The sequence below is a fragment of the Maylandia zebra genome, linkage group LG7, assembly GCF_041146795.1.
Source record: "Maylandia zebra isolate NMK-2024a linkage group LG7, Mzebra_GT3a, whole genome shotgun sequence".
Taxonomy (NCBI): Eukaryota; Metazoa; Chordata; class Actinopteri; order Cichliformes; family Cichlidae; genus Maylandia; species Maylandia zebra.
This window is the reverse complement of record NC_135173.1, coordinates 29558546-29580734: the sequence shown is the minus strand read 5'-3', so window position 1 is coordinate 29580734 and position 22189 is coordinate 29558546. Positions and strand designations below refer to the sequence as shown.

Below are 22189 nucleotides of genomic sequence, written 5' to 3'. Positions count from 1 at the left end.
ACGGGGCCTGGGGAATGATAAAAACACAGCTGACACTGGGCTCGAGCGGTATGCATTTCTCAGGTGAGTGGAGGGTTTACGGCAGTGGCACGCGCTGTTTTAACAGGTAAGCTTTGTAGAAGTGCTGTATTGTGCCAGCGCGATATGTAGGTTAGTAGCTAATGTGCTGTTAGCTAAATTATAAAAACTAGTGATGGCCAAATGAAGCTTTCCGAAGCACTGAAGCTTGTATTGAAAAACGGTTCATTACTCGAAGCTTTTCAACACAGTCCTCTCCGGTGACATCTGGTGGTGAAAATTTTGAAGAGCAGCTTGAATCTGCAAAATAAAACGGACTGCTCAATTATCACTGCTCACTCAAGAGTGGAGTTCTCTCTGATATTGGGCCACCGTTCCGTTGCTTTGAACATGTAATTGGTTTTGTTTTCTCGATTGGGGGCTGAAAAAAATGTAATGCGTATCTGCGTAATACATTTTGATCAATAAACTTTCCCTATTTAAACATGCACTATGGTGGCCTTTCTTTGCTCATAACTCCTTGATGTTGTTAAATACAATAAGTGAGCAATATATATAATATACATATGAGAATGCACAGCACATTATGGAGTATGCCCCTGCTGTGAAGTCCTGCCTCCATCTACTTGTCGTTTAATCACTGGACAGCTGGACAGGTTCATACAAAATATTAGATTAGGCCAATTCCTATACATATTTTTGACCTAGGGGTGGGATTGATTGTGAACTGGAAAGGGAAAATGCTTAGGGAGCTGAGTACGGCTGCATCGTCACTGATTTGTAGAATCATTTTGATTCGATACAGGATCCGATTCAATTTGATTGGAATCTGGAAAGTTTTGCCTCAGTCAGAAATATTACAATTCTGATCATTTAACAGTATATATCCATAATTTCGTATCTATTAAAAGAAAGCTGACACATGTGAGACTTAATTAGAGATGTAAACAGAGTTATGAAAGCTGCAGAAGCCAGCGAAAAAAAAAGAGGCAAACAGCGCGGACCCAACGACACACCAAAATCTGATTCTGACGCGTCGGGTCCGCGCTCTGTGTTTACGTTTGTATGCAGAATCCGTAAACCTGCTCCCAGTTACTGTTTTAGCTGCATGGTGTTTGACGACATGTTGTGAGGTTTAACCTGAGATGCTGGCGTTTCAGGCATAATAACGTTAATTTACAAATCGACACGGGATTTTAATGAATCAATATCACTTTATTCAATTTAGCATGGATTGTAATCAGAAAAGCGATAATCAAAACCCATCCCTAATCAAGAACTTGCAAAGTAAAAACATGATCTATGTAAGGTAGCTGCTGGCTGGTTGAGTGCTCACAGACAGCGGAGATGTGATTGAGCATAGGTGTGAGGTTCTGACGGACCTCGGGGTTGGTGGTTCGGATCCCTGTCAGAAATCTGGGCACTCGTTGACCCACATCCTGCCATTAGCTTAGCCGCAGTCCGAGGCTAAGGGGCTTTGCGCTTTTATCTCACCCGCTGTCACTTTTTTAAACATCAGACATTTAATTTGAACGTACTTTCTCCGTGTCCAAATAAACAAAACGCATTCTCCGTGTCGGTACTTTGTTTTGTTTTTTTTGTTTTTTTAAAGTTTCATTGTATTTCATTTTCTAATGTACTCGCTACCACCTCACGCTGGCACGTTTAATATAGATGGATGGACATGGTGGTCTGTTTTTAGACGCAGGTGTGGGTTTTGAACTCTGATTATTTGCAAACGTGTCACGCCCTGACACTGCCGTGTTTTTGGAGTTTGCCTGATCATCAGTTTTTGATTAGAGCGTGTTTTCACTCTGTGCTGCTTCTCTGATGGTTTCTTTGGAAGTGTTAAAGGTTTGTGTTATTGCCTCCCCCCTTGCAGTTTAAAGAAGTTTACTCCAACCGATTACAATTAAGATGTAGGTTAAATGCATGTTAGCAGTTTTCTTGAGTATTTCTGTAGCATTGTCTGTTTCTCTCCTGCGTCATTAAAATGATGCCTAAGTTTAAATCTTTTGACAGTCGCAGCTTTTTCTTTAAACTTTTTTTTTTTTTAATTTCCCTTATCTGTTTAACGATGTCACCTTTAACTCCAGACTGAGTGGAGCAGCCTGCTGTGGTTCAGACTATGCCTGGTAACATCATGGCTCTGCAGCCATCTGAGAAGTAAGATTTATCCTCAGAATGAACTTTAATTCCACAAAGCTGAAAGAAGTTAAAATAACTCTTTCACTTTTTTGTGTATGCAGATGTACCAGTAACTTTCTTTCAGTTGTTGCAATTAAGATGCTGATTGTAATTCTAAATTTTAATACATTTTGTTTTCCTTGAGAATTGTTATGAAGACATTTTTGTAAAATTTTAACTTTTTCTAATTTTATTTTTGTTCTGCTGCTCGGCTCATTTTCAGGCTGAACTCTTTCATGTGTGTGGTGACTCTGGGTAATTCAGGGGCTATACTGCCGTCTTGTGTACAAGTCGTGCAGCTGCAGTGAGGCCTTGTGTGTTTTAACACCTTTTAACTGTTTCATGAGCGAACTTGAAGCTGAGGTTCATTCATGTCTCATTTCAGGCACTGCTGGGTGTGTTTTGCCACAGAGCAGGATGACCCCGGTGCTGAGTGGCTGAGTCCCTGCAGGTGCAGAGGAAGCATTAAGTGGGTGCACCTGACCTGCTTGCAGTACTGGCTGGACACTAGACTGAGAGTGAGCCAGCAGCCAATCAGATGTCAGCTGTGTGAGGTGGCGTACTCTGTCATCTTCCCACAGATGGGTGAGTGTCAACTTATTCAGGGTCATATCATAGGTCCTCAGAGGTGTGGTGGAGCTCTCTACTACCCCTTCAGGCAAAGGGAGAAACTGAACACATGGTGTTTAACAGGTGTAGGAAGGGTGGTGTGTCCTGTCAGTGGAGAATGCGTAGTGGGTTAACGTTGATCCTGGGTTGTGTCTCCTCAGGCCCACTGGTGGACTTTCTGCGAGTGGTGGACAGAACGTTGACAGCCATCGGTCCATATGGGACCCTTGGGTTGCTGGTTGGGACGGCGTACTGGACAGCTCTGAGCTACGGCGCTGTGACTGTCGTGCAGGTACACAGAGGGAACGTCTTGTAAGGGCATCACATTGGCAGAGTCCTCAACACCTCGTGTTCTACAGGTTATGGGACGGGCAAATGGTATGATGGCTATACGGGGAGCAAGGCCTGTGCTCCTGCTCTCCGGCCTGCCCACCATCCCTGTACTGCTCATTCTTGGGAAGACCGTCCGCTGGAATGACTGCGTCTTGAAGCTGTGGCAGAAATGCTGCTACGAACCAAAGCTGCCGTCAGGTACATGCACACCCGGAATATGTCGCAGTGCAGATGCATGAGCAGTTTCACTTAAAGTTAAATGTTTTAAGACCTTTTATATTCTTTCAGGTGTGCTGATTAACTCATGAATTTATATTCTTTATGGTATAAAATTTCCTTGTTATTCACTGGTTATAAATAAAACTGAATTCTAAGTTGTGCCATATTTGCTGCCACGGGACAAATGACCTTGTAAAGTCCGTCAAGGTTTGCTGTAAATGGCATGTGCAGTACTGCAGGCAGTCAGAGGGGGGTGCTGTGCTGATGTTCTTGTCCTAGTTTAGACATCTGTCGCTGCAACGTCAGTGTTACTGTTTGACTCTGCTCGCTATCATGAGGAATTGCTCTGTCAGAGCTTGTTGTTTAAAGGTGAGTCTGCCCCTCCCCACAGATAATCAGCAGTACCTGCCCCCCATTCCCGTGGATGAGCCCAGAGGGAAGCGTCAGTTCCTGACCTCCAGGATGCTTTGTGGCGCACTCATGTTTCCCTCCATTGCTGTTCTAACTGGGCAGCTACTGTTCCCGTCTGTGACCTCTCACCTGCAGCGCGCTTTGCTGGTGAATGTACTCTGACCTCTGGAGAATGATGTGCTCTGTAACACGCGTTGAGATTATTGGTTGGCTAAGAAGCCGGTGGTACTGACTGGTTTACTGGTGTCTGCTCCACAGGGTGGCAGTGCTTACGTGCTGCTCAAAGGTGTGCTGAAGGTGTACTTCACAAAGCAGCTGTTCATCATGCATGCCGGCAGGCGCATCCTCAACTATGGTGACGTTCAGAGAGCAGAGCGCCACAGGGATGGCAGCGGCAATTAGAGGCGGAGATGATGGTGCAGAATTGTTTTTAACTAAATCCTGGAGGAGTTTAAACTGTCTTTACCAGACAGTGTGAACACTGATACTGCGTCTTGCCTCACACTGGTCAAATGATCTGCAATACGACCTCAAGCTGAACTGCTCACACCGTTATGGAACCCAGTGGGTCAGAACTAGACTGTAACTGGACTATGGTGTTTCTGGTGTATTTTAACTAGCTGATTGCTCTGATTGCAGTCTGTCAGCAGCTCCATATGGATTATTTTTAATAAAGCTTTTTCTTTAAATCAGGGATGTCTGTCATCTTTATTCACAGCCTTTGATTTATTATTATTTATACAGGTATAATGAAAACCTCCACTCAGTAATATTACATCACATGCAACTCTAAAGAGCTTGTGTGCTTCAAATTGACCCTTTCAAAACTTTAACGTGACACTTGAAAGCACTGTGTTTGGGGGGGGAGGGGGCTCGCAGCCTACCTGAGGGTTGTGGCTGACAACGCCATCCCTCTATGGCCTCAGTGACCCATCTTCTGATTTCACTGAGCTCAGATCTCAAACATGATGGGGAGTAAGCTGCACTCAGGTGGCCTCCAGTCACATTTTTACTGTTGGCATGGAGGCAGCTGACACATGCAGCAGCTGTATGACTGTCATAATGATGTAATGTCAAAGTCAACCAGTTTCCAGCAGCATGCTGAAGAATTAAACTTAGAAGTTCAAACCAGTATCAGCGAAGTGTCTGAGGGGTGTTGCTTCTGCTTTCACTTTTAAATTGTGTAGGTCTGCATTGCTTTTATTTTAATCATTTGATACATTTCTAACTTTGTTTTATTTTTCGTGTTCAGTTATTTGCTTCACTTTTTTCTATTTGATTCTAAATATTGATTCTAAATATAAATTCTGTTACTTTTAATTTGTTAGTTGGATACTTTTTTTTTTTTTTTTTTTTTTTAAGATAAAATATACTTTAATTGTCCCTCAATCCGTGAGTTTCTTTACGGAAACTCACGGGCCCCGCCCCCTGTTCACTGATTGGCTGTCGGTCTCCAGTCTGGCCCGCTGATTGGCTCGCTGGGTGTCTGAGCGGATTGTGGAAGAGGAAAGGGAGAGCGCTTGTTGCTGTGGCCGAAGGAGCTCCTTTCCCGGGCGGGAGCGGCCGGTTCGACTGAAGCTGTTCGCTATGAGGAGAGTCACGCTGTTCGTTAACGGCACGTGCACGAACGGGAAGGTAAGCTATAACCGTGAGGCGGGAGTCTGTGTGCTGGCGGGGACAAAAATGGCCTGTTCCCGCTCCAGCACGCCCCCGGATCTCTCGGCGGGCGGAAGCGGTAACGGTGCGTTTTGTCCGCGAGCGCGCAGGTGGTGGCCGTGTACGGATCGCTGGAGGACCTGCTGTGTGTGGCCGGCTCCAAGCTGGGCATTCGAGCCTCCAATGTGTACAACGGGAACGGCGGTCTCATCGACGACATCGCGCTGATCAGGTGAGGGGCCTGTGCAGGTGTAACAGTGAATCCACGGAACTGCAGAGGCGTTCAAGGTGTTTCCACCTGTGAGCGGTGAAATGTTCCTGTGGAGGGCAAAAAGTGACGCAAGTGACAATAAAAACCGGGCACATAGATATAATCCCTTTTTAATTTTAGATCATTTTAATGATTCCACACTTTTGTTTATTTATACCTTATTTTTCTATGTTTATTTAATATGCAAGTATATGCCTGCCTTTTTTGTGTGTTTGTTTGTTTTGAGACAGCCCGACCATCACTGTTTCCTATGTTTGTGTGTGCAGAGACGATGATGTGCTCTACGTTTCTGAGGGAGACTCATTTGAAGGTGAGTGTGATGACCTGCAGCCCAGGGGTCAGAGGTGTGCTGCTGGGGTGTTTTTGACTCTGAGCTCAGAGTGTGCAGAAGTTCCTGCACATGCTCTGAACTTGTACACACAAACAAAACAGTGAAGAAGGCGCAGCAGCGCCTCTTCTTTCTCAGGAGACTGAAAAGATTCGGCATGAGCCCCCGCATCCTCAGGACCTTCTATCACTGTGCCATTGAGAGCATCCTCACTGGATGCATCACCACCTGGTATGGCAACAGCACCGCCTACAACTGCAAAGCTCTCCAGCGAGTAGTGCGGTGCTCTGAACGGATAATTGGAGGTGAGCTTCCCTCCCTCCAAGACATCTACAGGAAGCGGTGCCTGAGGAAAGCGGGGAGGATCATCAAGGACTCCAGTCACCCCAGCCATAAACTGTTCAGACTGCTTCCATCAGGAAGGAGGTTCTGCAGCATCCGGTCCCGAACCAGCAGACTGAGAGACAGCTTTTTCCATCAGGCCATCAGACTGCTGAACACGTCATAGACACCTCAGCTTCACTACTGGAACTTCAACATTATGCACTCCACACTGTATATAAATGCCACTTGTTTTGCACATATTCAACTCTGTATATTTTATATATTTTATTATTATTATTATTATATATATATTTTTTTTAATACTATTTAATTTGTAAAAATGTGTGTACACACACACACACACACACACACACACAGGAAAATATTTAGTATACACATCCAGAAATGCATACACTATTATATATTGTACATATATTTATTAGTTTCAGGTTGGCCATTCTTGTATTTTGCTCGTTTGTGTTGTTGTGTTTGCACATCTCTGTTGCTTGTGGGGCTCGCACACAAGAATTTCACTCGCATGTGCTGTGCCAGTGTGCCTGCACATGTGATGTGACAATAAAAGTGATTTGATTTGTTTTGGGGTTTTTTTGTTTGTTTGTTTGTTTGTTTGTTTGTTTGTTGTTGTTTTTTTTTTTTCTTTTCTACTCTGACATCCAAATGATGTCCCTAATCTGACACATAAGCCCCACCCACCTTTTGTGCAGACTTCCTGTTGGTGTCTGCTGGTAAAAGAGCTGATTGGACTCATGTTTATTGCACTAATGCTACTTGTGCGCTCACCTGTCCAGATCCTCAGGATGACCCCAGAGGCCCTGATAAGGATCAGACTCACACTGATTGGCTGACTCTCAACGTCGGTGGACGCTGCTTTACGACGACGCGGTAAGCATAACCGTCGTCACGGCAGGTTTTACACTGATTTAAATCGGCTGTTTTTGTTTTCGTGATGACCTTAATAATCAGTCTTTAATGACGCTCAGCTGTCAAAATCTTTAAAAGTGGAGTTGGAGGTGCTGTAATGTGCAGAGTGACATGCTGGGGCCGCTGTTGTTCCACAGCGATGCAGAATATCCAGATTATTCTGTCACTCACCTGAAGGCTGCTGATGGTGATCAGAGGCTGCTGATCAGCTTGTTCTGAGCTTTATTACAAATTTCATGATTTTGTTTCTGTGAAGCTGAACCTCCCTGACGTGGAGGGTTAAAGGTCATTGTTAATCTGTATCTTGTGTGTGTTTGCTTGCTCAGGAGCACGTTAGTCAGTAAGGAGCCGGAGAGTATGCTGGCCCACATGTTCAGAGAGAAAGGTGAGCACAGCTTCACTTCAGCAGGAAGTGGTGCATGTGCAGCGTGCTTTAATCATGCGCACGTTTCAGACGTGTGGGCGAACAAGCGTGACCGCCAGGGCGCATACCTGATCGACCGCAGCCCGGACTACTTCGAGCCCATCCTGAACTACCTGCGGCACGGACAGCTCATCATCAACGAGGGGATCAACCCCCTCGGTACGCCACATAAATTCACAGCGCCCGTTCAGCCCATAGACACAGCCTGCTAACAGTGTTCTTACCTGTGCAGGTGTGCTGGAGGAAGCCCGCTTCTTTGGGATCGAGCAGCTTGCCGAACAGCTGGAGGCCCTTATAAAGGTGGGTGTGCGTGCGTGCGTGCGTGCGTGTGTGCGCGTGCGCGTGCGCGTACTCTGCTGTGATTGGTATTTTGTGTTCAGTCCTCTCAGCCTCCTGACGATCACTCACCTTTGACCCGGAAAGAGTTCATCAGGTTCCTGTTGGCCACGACCACAAAGTCCGAGCTGCGCTGTCAGGTGAGCACTGTGTGTCTGTGTACCTGGTTGTCATGGTAACAACAGCATTAGCTGAGATTAACCCCTGGGAACCAAACAGTTCCTCTGTGAATCGGCCATTCTGTGTTTGGTCGAGTTAACACTCCCTACCTGCTGGTTACCCACAGCAGCTACCTGACAGGTGAGGGGGCGTGATCACCTGTGCTCAGATTATCTTGGCTTGGTCAGGCATTTGAAGACACCACAGGTAACTTGAGTAACAGTGGGCGCTCTGTGGGTTTTGTTTCAGGGTCTGAACTTCACCGGTGCCGACCTTTCTCGTCTGGATTTGCGTTACATTAACTTTAAGATGGCCAACCTGAGAGGAGCCAACCTGACCCACGCTAACCTGAGCGGGGCCAACCTGGAGCGAGCCGACCTGTCCGCGGCCTGCCTTGACGTGAGTCGCCGCCCACCATCACCTAATTGTCGTGTACAATAACTCTGAGCCCTCAAAGTTTCAACAGCCCAGGAGATCTCCACAGCTCTGTTAGAAACTGAACCCAGATCAGTTTAATTTTCACAATCTGATGATTCAACCTGGTGTCTGAGCACCTGGGTGATCATCTGTCACAGTCTGAATGACCTGCAGCACTTTGACACTTGTTTCTGATCACTCTTCTGGGTTCAGATCGGCAGGTGGGACAGGTGTCTGCTGTATCTGGCTTTGATTCCTCTGTCAGAATCGTGTGTGTGTGTGTGTGTGTGTGTGTGTGTGTGTGTGTGTGTGTGCAGGGCGCCAACCTGCAGGGCGTGAAGATGCTGTGCACCAACGCTGAAGGAGCGTCGTTGCGAGGCTGCAACTTTGAGGATCCTGCAGGAGTCAAGGCCAACCTGGAGGGTGAAGCAGCCAATCACAAACCATCTATAGATAAACGCACAGACACTGGTTGTCGTGGAGAGAGAGAGAGAGAGAGAGATTTATATTTTTGTGTGTGTGTTGGGTCAGGGGCCAACCTGAAGGGTGTGGACATGGAGGGAAGTCAGATGACGGGCATCAACCTGAGAGTCGCCACGCTAAAGAATGCCAAATTGAAGAACTGTAACCTGCGGGGGGCGACTCTGGCTGGGACTGACCTCGAGGTCCGTACAGACATGCACACGCACACTCACACGTGAGGCTGGAGTTCAAAACAGATCTGACCTGTGTGTCCTGTTCACATTGATGAGCTTGATAAATGTCTCGCTTCCTAAACACATCACACTGTGCAAGTGCCTGTGCCACGCTGAATCAGATGTATTTTCTGTGCGGGAAGACTGACTGAGCCATGGACTCGTGCTCGGTCCAAATGCTAAAGATGTGATTTAATCTGACCTGTAACATTAAAAAGCTGATGACGCAGCTTCAGTCAGACATGATCACTTCCATTCTCTTCTAATGATCCCACTGAGGGTTACGGGGGGCAGCCTATCCCAGCTGTCTTGGAGAGAGAGGCGGGGTATGCCCTGGACAGGTTGCCAGTCTAACACAGAGACAGACAACCATTCACATCTATGGGCAATTTATAATCACCAGTTAAATAGAGCTGGGCGATATAAGGTTTTTTCATATCACGATATGTTTTTTTCATTTCAGGCGATAACGATATCTATCACGATATCAGCCAAATAACTATATTTGTAAGATTTAAATGTACCGTTGCTCACGAGTATTGTTTTGATTTAAATATTCATTTCCCATAATAAGTTCAACAGGGTAGATGTACTTAAGGAACATGAGACTTTTTCAGATAAATAAAGGCAAATATTGCAAACTACACAAAAGGCAGCCGCTAAAGCGTTTAAGTTTCAAAATAGAACAAACGAAACAGACTAAATTGTCAATTCCACTTAGAAACAAAATATTAATTCTAAAAATAAATCTTAGTTTGTTTTACAGAAGAACAGACAAAACTGACTAACTTTTGTCAATATCAAATAAACTGAGAACTAAAAGGAAATTCTCGATCTCTCCTTGTTGTATAGCTTAGCTTTTCAAACAGTTTTAACAGTTACTTTAGTCTGACAAAAGCCGAATGACGAATTAGCGCTTCCAGTCAGAGATTGAGCATGCACCGCTTTATTGTATTTCCAGACTTGCTTTTGGCACAATTTACAGTGCACGCTACTGTTTTTTTTTTTTTGTTTTTTTTTTGTCAGACTTGAAATAGCCGAAATACCTTCACACTACGGAACTTCTATGGCTCTTCCGTTCGACAATCTCTCCGGCCTTGGAACCATCATGTTTTCTCTTCGGTAACCTTCGGTCACGCTCTCGGTTGATTTTTCTCTAGTCGGCACACTCATTTCCTCAGTTACCCAGGCGGCACGGCGGCTGGCTGCTTCCCAAACAAATACACATGTGCGGCTTGGCACTTGTGCTGTACATAACAAGTCACCTGATGTGACGCTGCGGCTGTGATTGGTTTGGCTCTGCGCTAGTTTATTTGGATTGGCTGTTCTTCCTTTTTTTTTTTTTTTTTTTTTTTTTGTTAAGAGGACGAGCGGTGAGGTCTATCGCAATAGTTTAATTTTTCTATCGAGAAAAAGTTATTTTGCAATACATATCATCGTTCTATCGCCCAGCTCTACAGTTAACCTAACCCCACTAACTGCACACCGTTGGACTGTGGGAGGAAGCCGGAGTACCTGGAGAGAAGCATGACTAATATAATTTAATTGGCTCCATTTATTCAACTTAAGAAATCTTCAGGAGGTGGAGGAGACACAAATGCATAAAAACTTCAATGAGCTCCAGAAATGCACGGGCTGTCCGTGATGCTTTCAGGTTCATTTTCTCTCTTGTTCCTGCAGAACTGCGACCTGTCCGGCTGCGACCTTCAGGAGGCGAACCTGCGGGGCTCCAACGTGAAGGGTGCCATCTTTGAGGAGATGCTTACGCCTCTACACATGTCTCAGAGCGTGCGGTGAACCCGTTTTCCATAACCATGTACACTCACAGTGCCACACCGACCATTGAATGCCAAACTTTTTTTTTTCTGCTCTCGACCCAAAAAAGTGGGTGAGCCACAAAATTAAAACCTGCTGTTCCTACTCTGAAGCTTCTTCACAGGCGGTGGCTCCTCTTCGTTCTGCTTTAACCTCCTTAAACCCAGTTTACGCTCTTTGTTCTCTTAGCTGCTGCTGAGCAGTTTGATGTTGTTGTGGGAAACTGCTGCCACCAGGGGCGTGCCATGCTTGGCTTACTGTGATGCTTGGGCGAGTGGACAGTGTCAGAAACGTCCACCTGAACACCAGGACCCGTTGGATCCCAGTGAGATGTTCGGTGTTTTGCAGAGGCTTTAATGTTGTGGCTGCTCATAACGTCAGCTTTATTTCAGCATTTTCAGACACGTCTGAAGTTCTGATGCGTGCAGTATTTCTTAATTTTATTTATTTTTTGTAAATGTAACGCAGGTTTGTGGTTGAGGATTGTATATAGTATATTTTAAAGGGGACCTATTCTTTGCATCACTGACAGTTCATAAAAAAAAAAAACCATCACAAACTAGGCCTCAGTGCAGCTCCTGAGCTCTGTGATGTTCCTCAAGGATCTACTCTTGGTCTTATTTTTCATTATACCTGCTTCAAATCAGTGAGCATTTCCCTGTATCATGTAGATGCAAACAGAATTTCATGTCAAAGAGTTTCATGGAAGAAAAATGAGGATGAATGAGAAGTCAATCCTGATCACCCCCTTCAGTGTGGTGCTGGGACCAGCTTTACCTTCCTCATGTCACCTCTGAGCGGCTGATTTCCCCTCGGCGTGGGAGGTGCAGCAGGCTGAAATAAACTGGAATGAGCCTTTAATAAGAAGCAGAAACAGGTGTTGTTGTAATAAAACATAAACGTCAGTGTTTCTGAGATTTTAGTGACTGTCAGGAGTGAGGCAGGGTGTCTCCTCTGCTCTTCATTATGTTTAATAAATCTGTTGTTTCTTAAGTTTATCACCCTCTGTGTGTTTATTGGACCAGAACTGAAATGTCCGAATTGGATGTTTCTATCTGCATGAACCAAATCAGTGATTACAGGTTCCTGTTTTCTTATTTCAGTTTATTCTTATTTTCTTTGGTTTTTCTTTAACTTTGATGTTAGTAGGTTTTTCTCAGAAAGTTTGCACCTTAATGCCGTTGGCAGAGTCTGAAAGCATGGAGGATAAATCTCAGACCTGTCTGATGCTCGTGCCTCATCAGTGTGCCATCTGACATTGATGAGCACATTCAGGATTCACACGTACAAAAAACCCCACACGATTTAAATGACTCTTCATTTTCTCCCTGAATGGATGCAGGATGTAATCTGCTCTGTTTGCTAGCAGTCTGGTGTCTGCAGTAATTATTTTCACATGGCAGACATGGTAAGAGCTGCAGCTGATTTCATTTTTCATTAGGTTGGCTAAGCATTTGACCATTGTTTCAAAGTTCACCTTGAAAAAAGTTCCAAGAAACCACACTGAGTAATATCATGAAAGGACACTGAGAGAGCTGAACAGCACGCCTTATTTCTTTTTTTTTTTTTTTAAAAATCTGTGTTTTTACAGCTTATAGGAACCAAAGATTTCAGCCAATGTGCTCCTGTCATATGTGTACAGATAATAAAATACACAGGTTAGCATGTAATCAGCGATTAAGTAAACGCTTTAGTTTATACTGAGTCATCTCTCAACTTCACAACAATGTGTTAGTCCTTGGGGTACATCCCTGCTTTAAAACATTTTTTTCAGTGCAACATTATGACTTCACAAAGATTTATATACAACACTAGATTTCCATATTGATATCAACACAAATGATCCATGAAAACTGATGTCAGCAGGCGACCTCAGCATGTTGTAATTAAAACAAAACTAGTATAGCTGTTTTTGGGTGAACCCAGTGGGAAAGGACTTAAGATAAGATGACCTTTATTAGTCCCACAGGTGGGGAATTTGTTTTGTTACAGCAAAAGTGCAAAGTTATGTAGCAGAAATTAGAAAACACTGGAATGCAATAAAATACAATAGAATAAAATACTATATACAATAGAATAAAATAGAATATAATAATATATACAATAGAATAAAATAGAAATACAAATACTATATACAACGGAGTAGGACAATACAAAAATACAACTTCATCAGAAGAATTGCACATATAGCAGTCTATTGCACATGTGTGGGTTTGTTGATCAGCTGCAAAAGTCTTTGTTGTGGAGTCTGACAGCAGTGGGGAGGAAAGACCTGCGAAATCTCTCCGTCCCACACCGTGGGTGCCACAGTCTCCCACTGAAGGAGCTGCTCAGTGCTGTCACAGTCTCTTGCATGGGGTGGGAGATGTTGTCCAAGAGGGATGACAGCTTAACCACCAGCTGTCACTCACCACCTCCACTGGGTCCAGAGGGCATCCCAGAACAGAGCTGGCCCTTCTGATCAGCCTGTTCAGTCTCTTCCTGTCCCCAGCAGAGATGCTGCCGCCCCAGCAGACCACACCATAGAAGATGGCTGAGGCCACCACAGAGTCATAGGTCTTCAGGAGTGGGCCCTCCACTCCAAACAACCTGAGTCTCCACAGCAGGTACAGCCTGCTCTGCCCTTTCCTGTAGAGGGCATCTGAGTTATGAGTCCAGTCCAGTTTGTTGTTCAGATGAACACCAAGGTACCTGTAGCTGTCCACAGCCTCGATGTCCATACCTCGGATGTTCAGTGGTTGCAGTGGAGGATGTTTGTGGAGGGCGGTGAAAGAAGCGAAGCAGCGCTACTGGAGGAAACTAGAGTCACAACTCCAACAGAGTGACTCTAGGAGCCTGTGGCGGGGACTAAGGACAATAACGGACTATAAAGCACCAACAACCGGTATGACGAACGCGGCCGTGACTCTGGCAGACGAGCTGAACACTTTCTATGCTTGCTTCGAGGCTGCAGCTAAGGACTCCAACAATGCTAGTACTAGCGGCGCTAACAGCTGCAGACAGGAAGATACTGCCAGCACCGGAAACGTGCTCGTCATCTCCGAGCATGAAGTAAGGAGAGCCTTCAAGAGAGTGAACACCAGGAAAGCAGCAGGACCAGACGGCATCCCAGGTCGTATCCTAAGAGACTGCGCATACCAGCTAGCTCCTGTGTTCACTGAGATATTCAACATCTCTTTATCTCAGTCGGTGATCCCCACATGCTCCAAAGAGTCCATCATTCTTCCTGTCCCGAAGAAACCCCACCCTGCTTCTCTCAATGACTATCGCCCTGTAGCCCTCACCTCAGTAGTGATGAAGTGCTTTGAACGCCTGGTCAGAGACTTCATCATTTCTTCACTACCAGACACACTGGACCCACTACAGTTCGCTTACCGTCCAAATCGTTCCACAGACGATGCCATCTCTCATCTCCTCCACACATCACTCACTCACTTGGACACTAGAAGGGGGAATTATGTTAAAATGCTCTTCATAGACTACAGCTCTGCATTTAACACCATAATTCCCTCCACACTCACCACCAAGCTGAAGCATCTGGGACTCAGCTCATCTATGTGTCAGTGGATCTCCAACTTCCTAACTGGCAGACCACAGGCAGTAAGGATGGGCGGACATGTCTCAGCCTCCACCACTCTCAGCACTGGAGCCCCCCAGGGGTGTGTTCTGAGCCCCCTGCTGTACTCTTTGTACACATATGACTGTGTGGCCACTACCAGCTCCATCACCATCATCAAGTTTGCTGACGACACCGTCGTGGTGGGCCTGATCTCTGATAACAACGAGACGGCCTACCTGAAGGAGATTAGGAATCTGGAGAACTGGTGCCAGAGGAACAACCTCCTAAACGTCAGTAAGACAAAGGAGCTGATAGTGGACTTCAACACTAAGCAGGAGAGGAACTACCAGACCCCCGTCATCAACGAGTGCCCAGTGGAGAGAGTGGACAGCTTCAAATACCTCGGAGTTCACATCACGCAGGACCTGTCATGGTCCTGTCACATCAACACCGTGGTGAAAAAGGCCCGTCAGCGTCTCTACCACCTCAGACGCTTGAGAGACTTCCAACTGCCCTCCAAGGTGCTCAGGAACTTTTACTCGTGCACCATAGAGAGCATCCTGACGGGAAACATCTTAACCTGGTTCGGGAACAGCACCATGCAGGACAGACGAGCTCTACAGAGGATTGTGCGGTCAGCTGAGCGCACCATCCGCTCCGAGCTCCCTGACCTGCACTCAATCTACAGCAGGCGGTGCTGGACCAAGGCCAGGAAGATCGTGAAGGACCTCAGCCATCCCAACAACAGACTGTTCTCTCTGTTGAGGTCAGGAAAGCGATTCCGCTCCCTGAAGACCAACACAGAGAGACTGAGGAGGAGCTTCTTCCCGCAGGCGATACGGTCTCTCAATCACACCACCACACAGTACTGACCCACACATACAGTTCTTACACACACACTGGACATTCTGGACATTGTTTTCACTTCATCACTTAAATCACTTTAAGCATATTTGCACTGCACAAGACATAATGTGGATTGCACAACACTGGTCACTATATTCTTCATTTCCAGTTAATACTTGTACAGCTGCTGTTATTGTGTATATATTTATTTATTTATTTAGATTTCTTCATACATTCTTATATAGTTCTATATTGTGTATTGTGTATTTTGTTGTACAGTTATTTTATTTTCAACTTTAATTTATATATTTTATCTTATTCTTTCCCAGTTAAATTTACCCTTCATTCTAAATTGTGTTGTACAGTTATTTCATTTTTTATATTTTATATTTTTTATTCTTATATTTTATTCCTTCCTAGTTAAATTTACACTTTTTAATTTTTCAATATTTATTTCCTATCTTATTTGTCAAGGGAAAATTGTATCTAGTAGTCAGTATAATCTTTTAGTGATAGAAGTTTGCATATGGTAGAATACTGCATGTAATCACTTGTGTGTAGAAGTATATAGTTGGTGGCATATTGAAAGAATGTCTCATCCTAGGAGGTCTGTAACATTCTAGGGTGTTCACCCCCACATCCTAGAAGCATGGGAGAGGTCGTACCTTGTTTTATTGTTTTATGGTAGGATTAACGTAGCTACGTCTGTTCTAGTCTAAGTGTTTTAACTGCTGGACTTCCTCACCGTGTTATCTAGGGTGAACCATCTAGGGTGGGGGAGACTACCCTCTTTGTGACCAAGGATGTACCTTTTGTGCTTTCATGACCGTTTGATCAGCAGGACACACACACACACACACACACACACACACACACACACACACTGAAGTATAAAATAAAGACAGGGGCAGTTTCTTAGCGCGAGTCTCTCTGTCTGGAGGCTGCCCTTGCTAGCAAGAAGTTCTGTGTGTTTCTCTTCTCTGAGTCTTTACTGAAGAAGTGTTTTAAAACATTTTCCTTAACATTATTCATAGCCCTTTCCTTTTTTTTCTTTAAGTCACGAGCAGTTGTCTAAGCATTTCACTGAATATCGTACTGTGTATGACTGTGTACGTGACAAATAAAAAATTTGAATTTGTTTGTGCCTGCGGAAGTCTACCACCAGCTCCTTGGTTTTACTGGCATTGATCTGGAGGTAGTTCAGCTGGCACCAGTCCACAAAGTCGTGAGTCAGTCCTCTGTAGTCCTTGTCGTCCCCATCAGTGATGAGGCCGACTATTGCTGAGTCATCAGAGAACTTCTGCAGGAAGCACTTGGTGGAGTTGTGGGAGAAGTCTGCCGTGTAGATGGTGAAGAGGAACGGAGCCAGAACCGTTCCCTGTGGACTTAATTGGCTGTCAGGTGGCAAAGGAGCAAAGTTTTTAGTAGAGACTCAACAAGCACAAACTTAGAAAATCATCGTATCTGCTAAAAGAAGAACGAGCCAGGAGAGAGCAGCAGTCTGTGGTCTCCACCTGCTGAACCTTTCCCTTGTGCCTCACCAGCCCACACAAGTGTGATTGTAGAAAAAGCCTTTGACAAAGTCAGCTGGTCCTTCCTTTTTTTGCAGCTCTTTGGAAAGTCATTCATCCAAAAAACAAGAAACTCTCCGAACTGAATAGATTAATTTCACTGTATCAGTTTACCCATCTCCAAATATACTCTCAGCAGTCCTCAGAATCAGATTTTTGGACACAGATTTGTAAACATACAATTGTAATCACAAAAAACAAATTTACAACCCTTTCAGTTCAAATCCTCCACAGAACTCATATCACACATCACAGGGTGAATAAAATGGGCTTCTCTGATTCTGATATTTGCACTCAGTGTTCTCAAAACACCACAGACACATATTTCTTGCACTATGGATCTGCTCGCCTGTTTGGCATTTTTGTTGTGAAATTACTCAAACACATACCTCCATGTTTGGCTGCAGAGTCCCATTATCTCCTCATTTGTGTTTACTGAGAAAACCTCAGTCATCCAACCAAAAAAGCTAAACACATATTCACCACTCTAGCCATTGGTGAGAAAATAATACCTATTAATTAGCAAAATAAACAATCCTTTAGCATTAATGATTGGTTGAATCTCCTAATTGAGCTCTGTTGCCTCTGTTATCGAACCATGGTCTCTATTCATTAACTCATTAGATGTAACTGTAGTATCTTGATTTTGCATGAGATTGAATTGGACACAAGTAATTTTCCTTTCTGAGAATATTTTAATCACTGACTGGATTTATAAAAATGTACTAATTACATTATCATCACTGATATTATTGATATAAATGGATTGTTCTGTGTTATTAACTCTTCCATTCTGGAAGGATTTTTCTTCTTGCAGGCAACGACTGATCTCTTGAGGGGTCCCGGGAGGAGTTAGTAGGGTTTCCTATTGGTTTTGTTCCAATGGAGGCTGTATGGTTGACCGGTACTGGCTAGCCTGTGGGGGTGCTTGGACTAGCAGCTTTAGTGGAGGAGCTGAGAAAGCCTGAGCTCCACGCTGCTGGACCTGAAGATGTGGCCTGTGATGTTTGCAGTGGGAGGAAACGTAAAGCCACCAGGGTCTGTGGGGCCTCCTACTGTGAGAAACACCTCCAACCTCACTATGACTCTCAGACTTTCAAAACACCAAAACTTGTTGAAGCTTCCGTGAAGCAGATCCGCTCTCATCACAATGAGGTGATGAAGACTTTCTATCATGCTGTTTACATTTGTATTTGTGTATCTTATATTAAACAATGAATCAGTGAGATGAAAGACATCTTTGGGTATAGATAACACGAGTCAGGCCTGTGATGGTAACAGAGGTGATTACAGGTTTGAGCTGCAGCGCTCAGGAAGAGCCAAAACTTCATGTTCACCCTTAAAATGTTGGGGCAACTGTCATTCTCAGCAGGTGAAACTCAGTGTTTTGCTCCATGTATGAAGGGAGGGGAGTTACTTTAAACCAGTTTAGTGTGTCTCAGTGTGTCATACCTTCTGAGTTTGTAAGACGTTTGAATGAAATCAAATGTGTTTGTTGTTTTTTTTAGTAAATTCTTCTTTATAGTTTTGTACTCCTTTAATATCCTGGGAAATGTAAATATGTTTTAAAACAAACTGATGACGTATGATTACTGGACATTTTTAAAAGTGCTGCTGGATGTAAAACCTGGGTTTGCCTGCAGGGGGCAGCATCACCACCCTGAGTGATGATTTACTGTGAGTAAAAGATTTAAAGAGTCACAGGTTGGTGGTGTTCTTGTTGTCCTGCATGAACATGATTATGAGCTGAGCAGCAGTTTGTTGCATCGCGGTTCATTTTTAAGGTTTCAGCAGGTCGTAAAAAACAGTGAATTCAATTTCCTCAGAAGAAGAAAAAGAAATTATGAAAAGTTTATGGAAACAATATTTTTGTGGCCAATTTTCTTTAGGGAAAACCTGAAATGAACTCCACAAATAAACCTGGTGAGATGTATTTGTAGACATTATTTTTCCTGAGTCATCAAAAAAGTTTCTGGTCATCTGGATATTAAGTGGGAGAAATGTTCCATCGTCAATCAAGTGACTTCTTGAGTTTCAGCTGACTGCAGGTTTCCCCAACCTTACAAATTTTACATATTTCACTTTGTAAGGTTTCGCAGATTTCACAGGTTTCCCCGATTCACAGATGGAAACTGACCTCATTGTTCATCAGTGGTGCTAGTTTCAGTCATTATGCAAATGTACTGTTTATAAGGTTGGAACCCTGCAGTCAGCTGAAACTCAAGAAGTCACCTGGATGATTAAGCATGTATCAAGACGATTGTTCCTGAGTAATAAGAGTGCAGCTGTGAGTTTGTAAAAATGCAGGTGTGTACTGTTGCTACAGAAAACCACAGTAACCACACTGAAATCCTTGAAGTTCTTCAACGGGAAGTCTTTCAAACAGCAGCACAATCTGCAGACACCATCACGTCTTCCCTCTGATCTGTTCCCAGTTGTTCCCATCCCGGCCTCAGAGACGCAGGGTTGGCGTGATTGATGACCTCCTTGGATGAGGTTTATTCACTTGAGAATTTGAGTTGTTTCAATTGCTTTCTTCACCTTTTAGTTCGGTGTGATCTGTTTTAAAACAGCTGATGAGTCAATCACTCAGTCCATTCAAACTGTGGACTTTGAAGCTAAAGGCTGGTCACCACTCCAGGCTCGGGTTTAAGTAGGTAATCCTCAGATGGATCTACCACCACCTCGCCTGTCAGTCAGCGGTAGACTTCAGCACTGCTGGTAGATGCTCGTGCCACAATTGTTTGTTTCACCTGTCGTTGTTACTCGTCTGTATTCGCAGGTCTCTGATCATAAGTCAGGATTGAACTGCATGGGATGGGGTTTCAGGACTGCTGACGGCTGGTTTCATAGGCCACCAGTTCTGCTCAGCGACGGTTGCTCACAATGGGTGTGGATGGCCTCCTGTACTGCTGTCAGACCTCGTCTTCTCATCTCAGACTTCTTCACAAACTCAACTCAGGGGAAATGTTTAAGATCATTGAGTGAATGTCACTTTTAGTGAGTAATGTAGAAAAAGTCACTGCTTAAAGCTGAGCAAGATAATCTAAGATATTAAAAAAGGTCTCCTGACCCGACCCAGCAGCGTCCTGTTGATGCCTGTTTCAGGATCTGGTTTCTGTCTGTGGTCTGTTCCTGTAAACAGGAGGTCCTCAGAAAGCAGTGTGAGCCCGCTGGAGCCAGAATATGATGATGATGATGGTGGTGGTGGTGGTGGTGGTGAAGGAGGCGTTTCTCAGCGTTGCTGCATCTCCTCATTCTCGTCCAAACATATCGGACAATGTTTAGATGGGGAAATTAGGCTGGTGGTGGAGGAGCTTGATTGGTGGTTTGTGGTTAAGAGACAAGAGCATTGTGTCCAATCAGACTTCAATGCACATGTGTAAACCACAGGTTACAAACAAACACAGTGCTTCCTCTTCCTGTTTGAGTCGTTTTTGAATTAACCATGGAGCTCCGGGTCAGAAGGTTGGAGTGGGTGGAGCCATTAGTGCAGAGAGACTCACAGTGTAAAGGCTGTGGACTGACATCATGATCTGGATCCATGCGCTCCTGTGGCGATGCAGCAGAGGAAGCTGTGGGTGTTTTCATGGAGACAGAGCTGGTTTCTGTTTGGACGGTCAGCTCTGAGGAGGGGAGAAAATGCTCGGCGTGGGTGGAAGTGTTTGAGTTTGAATGCTGTGAGCACAGCGATGTGCTCCTGACCCGTTTATGTAGGTCCACCGTCTTCATCAGGAAGAGCCGAAAACTTCCTGCCACATGACCGTCAACAACGTCCTGTTTGTGACCTGGATGAGGCTGTGGTTATCACGTGACTGACTGCTCACTGAGCTTTCAGCAGGGCTGGGGTTAAAGACCGACAACATTCACGGCTGCTCGCTGCAGGTGTCGCTCAGGGTCTGCAGATGCTGCACATCTGCCACCTGCCCTCACGCATCACTTCCTTTCTGTGTGATCCTTCAAAACATGATCAATACCAAAGTTCCCCAGCTTGTTATTCTGAGTGATGTCATCTACATCCCCGATTTACATCACTGTGTGTGTGTGTGTGTGTGTGTGTGTGTGTGTGTGTGTGTGTGTGTGTGTGTGTGTGTGTGAGATGACAGCAGCCCACGCAGACATGTGCTCAATATGACGTGAGTCAGTGCCACGTGTGTTACCATGACATCAGTGGAACAACAACATGTCAGAGTGTTCCTTCTTACCTCCTTCTTCTTTGCTGTTTTCATCTGGTTTGCTTCTTTGGTGTCTGTTTTAAACCCGTTTGTTGTAATTTTTGTGGATTTTTGACTGTTTTGTGTCTCTTTGAATCTCTTTGGTCACATTGGCTGGTACATGCCTACAAATCAGATGTGTTTCTAAGACCAAAACAAAGTGAATGTCAACTTCACAAAAGCACTCCAAATCAAGCAGCATATGTTCGTTTACCGCTGCCAAAAGTTCTGAGAGAGGAAACTCCACCTTCAGAAGTCTGTGGACACCTCAGTTATGTGGAGAATCCACAACACTCCTCAGAAATGAGAGAAAATGTTGTTATTAATATGGTGATGTCATACAGACAAAATAATCCACTGGATTCATATTTGTTTTCCAAATCCCAGCAGAGCAGGTGCTTTCCTGCACTGTATATAAAAGATGGACACAACTATCATGATGTCGTTCACTGGATGTGACTACTTTGTATGGATGGATTTTGTATGTCTAGCATCCTAGACTGTGTGGGAGCATCACACAGACACACCTTCCTGCTAACATAACATGTAACATCCAATCAAACTCAAATTTCACTCACTACTGAAGTGGAGCCTTCTTGGACGGTCTGCTAGTAGAGCAACCTCACAGCAGCCATATTATTGGTCACATGATGTCCAACAGCGCAAACACGGCCCAGGGGTCTAGTTCAGGTGAAGCTAGCTAGCAGCTACATCGACCTGTGTCACCATCCACCTCTCCATCAAACTTTAAGTGTTAATGTGAGTTCTGAAAATGTTATGAAGGAAGGGGAAAATTATCAATAAAGATCGGAACAGTTTGTGTATCAAGCTGTACATATGTTTATTAGTTTTAAC

The 22189-nt window shown here is 44.6% G+C and overlaps 2 protein-coding genes across 5 annotated transcripts; both read left to right on the top strand.

Annotated features, from left to right (window-relative positions):
* Positions 1 to 19: 19 nt before the first annotated feature.
* LOC101468706 (E3 ubiquitin-protein ligase MARCHF5) lies at positions 20 to 4469 on the top strand. 4 transcript variants are annotated; one of them, XM_004556132.3, is made up of 7 exons: positions 20 to 106; positions 2115 to 2184; positions 2591 to 2790; positions 2976 to 3106; positions 3174 to 3345; positions 3758 to 3924; positions 4036 to 4469. In XM_004556132.3, the coding sequence occupies exons 2-7, from the start codon at positions 2147 to 2149 to the stop codon at positions 4177 to 4179; spliced, it is 852 nt and encodes a 283-aa protein (XP_004556189.2). In that variant the 5' UTR covers positions 20 to 106; positions 2115 to 2146; the 3' UTR covers positions 4180 to 4469. The 4 variants fall into 4 exon arrangements, with proteins under 4 accessions (XP_004556189.2, XP_004556190.2, XP_076742337.1 ...); XM_004556133.3 differs by having other exon boundaries at positions 45 to 63; XM_076886222.1 differs by lacking the exon at positions 20 to 106 and adding an exon at positions 1693 to 1937.
* A 779-nt stretch (positions 4470 to 5248) lies between these two features.
* LOC101469399 (BTB/POZ domain-containing protein KCTD9) lies at positions 5249 to 12137 on the top strand. The gene is made up of 12 exons (XM_004556135.5): positions 5249 to 5412; positions 5544 to 5665; positions 5971 to 6014; positions 7166 to 7259; positions 7625 to 7683; positions 7753 to 7881; positions 7955 to 8022; positions 8103 to 8198; positions 8467 to 8616; positions 8952 to 9057; positions 9166 to 9299; positions 11010 to 12137. Exons 1-12 carry the CDS (start codon positions 5365 to 5367, stop codon positions 11124 to 11126), a joined length of 1167 nt encoding a protein of 388 aa, XP_004556192.1. The 5' UTR covers positions 5249 to 5364; the 3' UTR covers positions 11127 to 12137.
* The last annotated feature ends 10052 nt before the right edge of the window (positions 12138 to 22189 follow it).

Excerpts from the sequence above, each read along its gene's own strand:
- LOC101468706 (XM_004556132.3), top strand. The coding sequence starts at position 2,147 with ATGCCTGGTAACATCATGGCTCTGCAGCCATCTGAGAA. Across the intron at positions 3,346-3,757 it reads CGAACCAAAGCTGCCGTCAG|ATAATCAGCAGTACCTGCCC; the intron begins GTACATGCACAC and ends CCCTCCCCACAG. Across the intron at positions 3,925-4,035 it reads ACCTGCAGCGCGCTTTGCTG|GGTGGCAGTGCTTACGTGCT; the intron begins GTGAATGTACTC and ends TCTGCTCCACAG.
- LOC101469399 (XM_004556135.5), top strand. The coding sequence starts at position 5,365 with ATGAGGAGAGTCACGCTGTTCGTTAACGGCACGTGCACGAACGGGAAG. Across the intron at positions 7,882-7,954 it reads CGAGGGGATCAACCCCCTCG|GTGTGCTGGAGGAAGCCCGC; the intron begins GTACGCCACATA and ends TTACCTGTGCAG. Across the intron at positions 8,617-8,951 it reads TGTCCGCGGCCTGCCTTGAC|GGCGCCAACCTGCAGGGCGT; the intron begins GTGAGTCGCCGC and ends GTGTGTGTGCAG.